General features: G+C 52.8%; 2 protein-coding genes across 2 annotated transcripts; one reads left to right on the top strand and one right to left on the bottom strand.

Annotated features, from left to right (window-relative positions):
• The first annotated feature begins 845 nt into the window (after positions 1-845).
• On the top strand, positions 846-4,456 carry YRDC (yrdC N6-threonylcarbamoyltransferase domain containing). The gene is made up of 6 exons (XM_037379361.1): positions 846-1,002; positions 1,201-1,396; positions 1,817-1,931; positions 2,269-2,388; positions 3,115-3,257; positions 3,600-4,456. Exons 1-6 carry the CDS (start codon positions 861-863, stop codon positions 3,661-3,663), a joined length of 780 nt encoding a protein of 259 aa, XP_037235258.1. The 5' UTR covers positions 846-860; the 3' UTR covers positions 3,664-4,456.
• Positions 4,457-4,672: 216 nt separating this feature from the next.
• Positions 4,673-7,254, bottom strand: MANEAL (mannosidase endo-alpha like). The gene is given in 5 exon segments (XM_037379363.1): positions 4,673-5,688; positions 5,690-5,714; positions 5,716-5,757; positions 5,759-6,142; positions 6,593-7,254. Coding segments are annotated over 5 exon segments (726 nt in total). The 5' UTR covers positions 6,703-7,254; the 3' UTR covers positions 4,673-5,523.
• Positions 7,255-8,493: the final 1,239 nt, after the last annotated feature.

Here is an 8,493-nt window from a genome sequence, read left to right as displayed (position 1 = left end):
GCCAGCAGCTGGAGGGCATCTCCCACCCCCCAGCTGTAGCTTGTTGCTGCCCCACGGATTATGTGTCTGTGAGTTTGGAATCATAGTTCTCATCAGGGACTGAGCTGCTACTCGCAAAGTAAGGCACAGCTTTTGTGCTTCTCCAGCCCTTCTAACATCAAGTCGGTCACCGACTAATCCTGTTGCTTTAAACAGGGAAGGGAAGAGGCAGTGTGTGAGATGGAAGGCAAGCGGCGGGCAGACGGGGTGAGAGACACTCAGACCAACCTGCTTTATTTTAAAGTGTAAATTTAGTAAGATCATGCATCAGTGCAACAAGAGAAGGCACAGCCCGGGGCCGCGGCCGAGGGCTTGGGCCCTGGTGGTTCGTCCCCGGCACACACGCGTGAGGCCGCCTCGGAGCCCGCGGCCCAGCACCACCTCGGTCCCCCGGCTCAGCGCTGGGCCCCGCCGCCGGGCTCTGGGCTGCCCTGGGCCGCGCCCGGCCCCCGCCCAGCCGGGGAACAGCGCGGAGCGGGGGCCGGGGCCGTCTCCCCGGGGCTGGGGCAGGGCCGCAGGGCGGCCTGCAGGGCGGCCATCTCCGCCATCAGCTCCTCGCAGGCGGCGATGCGGGCCCGCAGGTGCCGCTGCCGGGCCTCCAGCAGGCTCCGCAGGCGCCGCCGGCCGTCCTGCACCTGCGGCGGAGACAGCGGTCACGGGCGGCGCCGCGGGCGGCCCCGCGCCCCCCTCCGCCCCCCCCCGGCACCCACCGCGGGCCCGCGGGGCTCCCCCGCCGCCTCCGGCCCGGCCCGCGTCGCCATGGGAACGGCGCGAGCCGCCCCGGATGTGCGTCACCGCGGCGGCCCGGAAGTGGCTCTCGCATGCTGAGCGCGCGGCGCGCGGTGCTGGCGGCGCTGGCTCGGGCCGGGGAGGGAGCGCCGGGCCTGGGGCCGGGGCTGGGCCGCGCCCGCCTGCTGCTGCCGCTGCCCCTGCCCGGCAGCGCGGCCCAGCCGGACGCGCGAGGTACGGGCGGGGTAACCGGGGCGGGGAGGGGGAAGGCTGGAGCTGGCGGGGAGGGGCGCCGGGGCCGGGCCTGGCGGCGGTGTGGGCCCGGGCCGTGGCCCTGGCCCGGCGTGAGGCCCGGGGCTGGGGTGGGGGCGGAGGCCTTGGGCCGGTAGCGGGGGTGCTGGGCCGCCCCGCTGACCCGCCGGTATCGCGCAGGCTGGAGGGAGGCGGTGGCGGCCGCCGTCGGTGCCCTACAGGCGGGCGGGTTGGTGGCGGTACCGACGGACACGGTGTACGGCGTGGCGTGTCTGGCCCAGGACTCTGGTGCCGTGCGGAGCATCTACAGTCTGAAGGGGCGGAACGGGAGGAAGCCGCTGGCCATCTGCCTCGGGGACGTGGACGGCCTGTACAGGTGGGTGCGAGTGGTGCTGAGCCACGGCCCGTGGGTCTCTGCTGGGCTCCGGAGCCCTTGTACAATACCCGCAGCCCTGCGCGGGGCAGGAGTGGTTGTGGGGTGTGAGGCTGCAGTGGAGCTGCTTCACCGCGCCCAGCACAGCAGTCCTGGTCAGTCACAGAATCACAGCATGGTCAGGGTGGGAAAGGATCTCTTGAGATCATCCAGTCCAACCCCCAGCAGGTTCACCTTGAGCAGGTTGCACAGAGTCGTGTCCAGGCTGGTTTTGAATGTTTCCATAGAAGGAGACTCCACTGCCTCTCTGGGCAACCTGCTCTGGTGCCTGGTCACCCCCATAGTACAGGAGCTCTTCCTCATATTCAAACAGAACGTACCTGTGCATCTGCCTTTAACGTGCTTCCTCTTGCTGCCGTGTAGGTACTGCCACGTGAATGTGCCGGATGAGTTGTTGCGGGACCTGCTTCCAGGACCCGTGACCCTGGTCTTAAAACGCTCAGAAGAATTAAATAAAGACTTGAATCCTTTCACATCGGTAGGTCTTTGCTACAGGGTGAACCCCTGTTTTTGAGGGACAGTTGTGCTACTTTTGTACTTCTGTTGTAGTAGCTTTTATTCTTATGCCTGTGTTCAGCATGCTTAGCAGAACTGGCGCTTCCTGAAGCTGGTCCCTGTGCTGTTGTGTGCCCTGCAAGTTGTTTGAGCACTGCATAACCCAGCGTTGGGGGCTAGCTTACTTGTATTATTGCTGGTTCAGCAGGTGTTGATGTGGTGATTCTCTAGGGTATTAGCTTTAGGTCAAGAGCGTTTTAGGCAATGCAAGATTGAAAATGGTTACTGAGTGTAAACCCATGCTCTCTTCTTCCTTGTAGCTGGTTGGTGTTCGTATTCCAAACCACCCTTTTATTAGGGACTTGGCACGAGCTTGCGCTGGACCACTGGCTCTAACAAGTGCTAACATCAGCTCTCAGGCGAGCACGCTGACGGTTTCGGTAAGGCCTCTTTTTGCCCCTGAGTGACATTATTGTAGTTTGTCAGAGCCCCAGGCTTTTCACAATTGCCAGCTTTAGCAATGAAACAAGAATTTCTCTGTCACTATTACTATTTTTTTTAATGATAATCTTTAGATAAAATAGCCTGTGGATATGTAGTGTGGGGTAGCTGGTCTTGCTGTGATCTTCACCTTAAAAAGGAAGGAGAGCAGAGCTAGAAAGTAATATTTAAAGGCTTATAAGCAGCTTTTGATGTAGGTGCTAAATATGAAAGACAAAAATTGCTGTAGGAGGGATGGCTGTGGAATGGGACTGCTGCTGCTGTACAGCTCCTTGCGGCCTGGTAACGACCTGTAACTCAAGGACATGTCTTTTTGCAAAGCTTGTTACCCTGGTGATGACATACCTGGGCTCAGTACCAGACAAACGCCCTATTCTTGGCCCCAAATGTCTTGATAGACTTCTGGCTTTTTTTGTGCGCTCCTTAATAAACAGTGGCGCAGCTAAAAAGCCTTCAACCAGAGAATTCTTGTGACTTTCCTGCATGCCTGAGATAAATCTGTTATCAGAAATCAAGCCAGGATGTCAGAAAAAAGTGCAGACCTGACAGAGGAAGGGGAGAAACCAACTCCCTTGACACCAGAATGTCCAGTAATGTGTGTTAGAACGAAGTATCTTCAGGACTGTTAGCCACATCTCTCTATTATTTTTTTTTTCTTTCCCCAGGAATTCCAAGACTTGTGGCCTCAGTTGTCCTTAATCATCGATGGAGGCCCAATAGGAGATATACAGAGCCCAGAGTGTCGTTTGGGGTCAACTGTGGTTGACTTATCTGTGTCGGGGAAGTTCACCATCATTCGTCCTGGCTGGTGAGCATTCTGCTGGATGTAACTAGCTTTTTCTTTAAATGAAATGAAGCTTCCAAGTTGGGGTGGGTTTTGCTGCTTTTCCCACAGCAATTGAACCTTCACATTAACGTTATTTATTAATAACATTATTAATGTAATGCTTAATTATCAGCATGCTCAGAAATCCTGAGAGCGTGCGCTCAAATTCTGAGCCCAGGAGACCCCTTTCTGGAAAGCTTCTATATGGAGTTTGTGTTCTCCTTGATTCAGAGTGCACTGTTCTGTCTAGCTGATTGCTCTCCCAGAAAATGCAGTTTAATCCTTAAAAACCTTTTTTCCTGATGGTTCTGTTTCACCCCACAGTGCAATGATGCCTACGGTTGAAATCCTGAGGCAGAAGTATGGCTTGATACCAGAATCATCGTAACACTTTGGACTCTGAGGAGGCTCTGCAGAGCTGGTGAAGTTGGGCACCATGTGTCTGCACATTCAGGAAATGGGCTTTTGTGGCCTTGTTTAATAAGGTCGATGGGTTAGGTCAAGGTTAATAAACAAAAGATTAAAAAGAAAACCAACCCAAACAAACACAGAACAGTAGTTGATGTGTATCTGTTAATTAGTACCACATCTGCTATAGTCTGAGAAACCAGCCTGATGTGTATGCTGACCTCTTTGTGCTGCTGTACCATTCCAAAATACTTGTCTGTTTTATTAGTGTGATTAGGCCTTTGAAATACAGTAATTTTAATGTTAGGATGGGATGATGAATATAGTGTCTGATCCACCCTCCCCATAACGCTTATGCCGTGTCTTTGTTTATTGTATCTGCACTGAAAGAAAAGCAAAGATGGAAAAGAGGTTTTTTTGAAGCTTTCACAGTGTTGTAGCTATGGTGTTCTCTGGCTGCTGTTCTAACTGTAATCAAAACCTACTACTGAAACTATCAGTGCTTTTGAAATTTAATAGTATTTAAATGGTCCCTATCTAGACGGGAGCTGCTCAGAAAGACCTGGCTTCCTCATAATATAAAGAATGAAAAGGAGCTCTTGGCTTGCTGATCTTCATTTTTTGAATGTGGACTTCCCTCTTGATTTTGTTCTGAAAACAGTGCTAAGCTGAAGTAAATAGGGAATGGATGAAAGTTTCCCCTAGTGTTTATTCTTCACTGGAAAGTAAAGTTTATGGAGCTGCTATTAATTTAAAAACTGGTAAGCAACCTGCATGATTTTGTTCTAAATGCTTATTTTTAGACATGTTGTCCCTCACTTTTGATGCACTTGGGCGCTTAGTGAGATCGTGTATGGAGTTGTCATAAATAGAACCTTGTTTCACATTCAGAGCTGCCACTTCTCATTTTATTGATATAGCCAAGTATAAATTTTACTTGTCTAATTTGGAAGGGTCTGAGCATGGCTAAAATAAAAAAGGGGAAAGCTACTGTGAGCTGAACTCTTTCAAAGCACAAATTAATGGTGTTTTCAGTTGCATTTTTATTGCAAATGTGGGTTTTTTTTCTCCTTGGTTCTAAAGGGGATAAAGCAACTTCAGATCTAAATTTTCAAAACATGGAATGCTAAACAATTGGTTAAGAGCTTTTAGTATAGATCGTTGCATTTCCTTGGTTTCCAGCACATCCAGCAGCAGTAGTAAACAGTCTGTAGCATTCCAGCTCTAATTTTCTTTAGTTATTTGGAAACAGTCGACCACAGTGACAACACCTGGCGTACAACTCCTTGGTATAGAAGCGGTTGGGTAAAGTAAGAGGGTGTGTAACGGCGTGGCTTAATTTTCACCTGCAGTGGGCAACTTGAAAGAATATTTACTCCTCTTTACAATAAGCTGATGGAGAAATGCTTTGACGTAGTTGCTAGTGGAGTGAGGGATGTGTGATTGCTGCAGGCAGCTGGCCAAGGGCGCACGGTGAAATACATGCTGGAACCCAGCTAACCACATCGAATGTCACAGAGCCATGGTAAGAAAAAACAGGTCTTTGGCCCCTAAGCCAGCAGCGCTTGTGAATTCCAGAGGAGCTCTCAAAGGCTCATCTGTGCTAAATCTGCAGAAAATTAGATCTGACTGCTGCTTGCAGATTTCCTGCTCCCTTTAACTTCCTTCTGTGAGCCCGTCACTGGGGTTACGCAGACTTTGGGATGTTCACAGGCGGCTGCTCGTGTTCAGCAGCCTGGTTAGGCTGAAGGGTCTGTGGCTGCATCTCTTCAAGCACTGCTTTGTGTTGCAGCTTTGTCAGTGGGATGCCTTTTCGAGTAAGGCAAGTACTGAAGTCACATCAGCCACTGCTCTTTTCTTTGCTGAAACCTTCTGCCCACCTGTGAGTCAGCTCCAGGTACATGCTGGGCTGATGAGGAAGGCAGTCCAGATAAAGGCACATCGGTGTCTTGTGCACAGCTTTTTCGATCGGTGTGCCTTCGTGCCATTTTTTGGAGGATGTGATGCGAGACAGTCTCTGGCCTGACTGTGTGCAGCCTGCAGAGCCGTGTCATAGTACTTCCTGTTGACTCTGAGTGTTGTGGCTGCTCCAGGGGCGAATGCTGGAGTTGATGTAGCCTGGGCCAGCGGTGGGGATGAACATCAGGTTGTTGGAGTCGCAGAAGGTTTTGACTGCTTTCCAGTTCTGGTGTGTTGAGCCGAAAGAGAAACCTTTGGATGCAAAGTACGTGTATGTGTTGTACCCTGCAGAGAGGATGTTGTGCTTGTGTCCCTCTTCCACCAGCAGTACTATGAACATGGTGTCGTAGACTGTGTTGCAGAGAGAGTGGCAGCCTGATGGTGTGAGAAGGTTGGCCCATGATTCAGCTGGTGTCAAGTAGGAATCATAGATGCAAAACAGCATGACACTCTTGCCGGTGCTGGTCTGGTACTTAGAAAAAGCTGCGTGAGATCCGTATCTAGAGGACAGCACAAAGTTTTTTCAGAGGTGGGGGTGACAAGCCCTCAGCAGGCATCTCCACTGTCAGGCCAGCGTGATGTGAGACTGGGTTTGCTGCAGGGGCCTCCTTTCCCAGAAACTTTGTCTCCATCTTTGTGGGAGTACCTGTGCCTGCTCCTTTCCTTTTTTTGAAAGAAAGGGCAGAGGTGCCAGCCTCCGGGTGATAAGCTTAGAAAGCTGAGCAGAAGAAAGCAGTTTGGTGTTCTGAAGGTGAGGTATGGAAGAGCTGGAAAAAGCAGGATTTGATTAGAACCCCTGCCTGGTGCTGCCCATTGGCTCACTCTAGGCAGCTCCCGCCCCTGCACGCTGTTTTTTGGATGCTGTTCTGATGCATTTAACTCAAAGCTCTGCACGCTGTGTGCTTGAAGCAATGTTACACAGCTGGACTTGGTCTACATGGAAAACTTACTTGTCCAGAATGTATTTGATGTTCTCATGCACACTGTGGTCATCGCGCCCTTTGTATGGCCGGCCATCAAAGGCAACCTTCAAAACAGACCACAGAGATGGTATTTCCATCACACTGGTGCTGCCTTCTCTGACCCTGACCTCCTAGAAGACTTTGGACCTGCTGTAGGGGACCTTCTGGTGGCCACTGGGGGCAGACTGGGAGGACCCATTCGTGACAGGTGAATATAGCAGGCTGCTCGGTGGAGTCGGGGCTTGCACTGTTTTTCCCTAATGCTAGTAAAAAGTAAATTGAAAACCCTGCTAAGAAGAGGGGAAGCCTTGCATTTAGCTGTTGAAAAATTGTTTCTGTTATCTTAAATACGAGTACTTACTTGCTTTTACACAGTGGCTGAAGCACAGGAGCAGAACCTCTGCCCAGGTGCAGCATCGGCTCTGTACCAGAGTTGAGCAGCCTCCAGCAGCAGAGACGAGCCTTCCCTTTACGGTGTGTCGGTGCATGGTGTCCCGTATGGAGGGCGTGAGGCTCCCTGCTGTTGTCCACCAGGCCAGGACCAGCCCCCCTGCAGTGGCACATAATGGAGCGGGTCCCAGTCAAATGTGGTTTGTTCCTAAACTTTGCCTGTGCGTCAGCAGTGTGGGAAATGTTCGTGGTCACACAAATGCTTTAGGAGCGGTGGTGTTTAAGCCATGGTTGTGACCGACGCTACGAGGTGGCAGGGGGGTCCCCGGGTGCTTGGGGGGATATGGGTGTAACCAGTGCTCCGAGGTGGCAGGTGGGCCCCTGGGTGCTTGGGGAGATGCTGGTGTAACCAGCGCTCCGAGGTGGCTGGGGGTGCCCTAGGTGCTTGGGGGGATGTGTGGGATGCTGAGGGGTGCAGCCGCTGTGGCTCCGGTGCTGCGGTGCGGGGTACAGCTGCCCCTGAGCTGGATGAATGGAGCCCGGGTCCGTGGGGGCAGTGGGGGGCGGCTCAGGCAGCTGTGGGGGCAGCTGGAAGTTTGCCTTCCAGAGCTGTGTGGCTTTTGGCTGGGCTGGAGGTGTGCAAGAGCTGACTGTGGGCTGGGTGCCAGGCTGGCAGCTGTGGTGCTGGTAGGACACCAGTGGAAAGGGGCGCTGGGAGGTGTCCCGGTGCTGGAGTTCCTCATGCCAGCCAGTGAGGAGGGTGCCCGGCCAGCCCTGGTGGGAGCCTGTCTGCCGCTGTATTGCCTTGGGTGTATTTTGGCCTCTAAAATGCCTGTACCTATGCCACCTGAGTTTGCCAAAGGGATCTGGCAGACTTCTCCCTGTTGCTTGTACACCAGCGCTGCTCTGGGGATGATGCCCGTGTCCTGTCCGAAGCAGCCGCTTCGAGCCCTGCTCCTGGCTGTATTTCAGGCTTCGCCGCGTGTGGCTGCTACAGGCAGCGCAGAGCCAGGCTTGGAAGAGCAGCAAGGAATGTCCCCCTGCTCAGACGAGCTGTTTTTTGTAGAACAGGGAACCTCATCTTTGCCCTCTGTCTCATTTGGGCGTGGGGCACTAGTGCTGCTGGAGCCTCAGCTCTGCACACGTGGGATTTGCTCTAGGAGTACTTCATCTCTGTAAGAACCGTACAAATGTTGTACCCAAAGGAGCGCAGAGAGGCATCCAGCTCTTACCTCTCCAGTTTCTGAACCTGGTCAGAACACCACACAGGTTTGCCTTCCTAGGGAAGCTGCTGGTCCTCCCGACTGCAGGGAGAGAGCAGACACCACAATACGGATGTACATCAGTGGCTTGGACAGTATAAGGCAAGCAAAAGCCTCTCCCGCTTCCCTCATTTATTTTTAAAATCTCTTTAAGACCAGTGTGATAATTTTGGAGGCCTGGTTCATGCTTGGGGTGATGCTCCTGCGTTTATTCACCAGCTCACATCTGCCTGGGCT

The sequence above is a fragment of the Falco rusticolus genome, chromosome 3 (genome assembly GCF_015220075.1).
Source record: "Falco rusticolus isolate bFalRus1 chromosome 3, bFalRus1.pri, whole genome shotgun sequence".
Lineage (NCBI taxonomy): Eukaryota > Metazoa > Chordata > Aves > Falconiformes > Falconidae > Falco > Falco rusticolus.
Note: the sequence above shows the minus strand (reverse complement) of the source record. Positions and strands in the feature narration are given on the sequence as shown.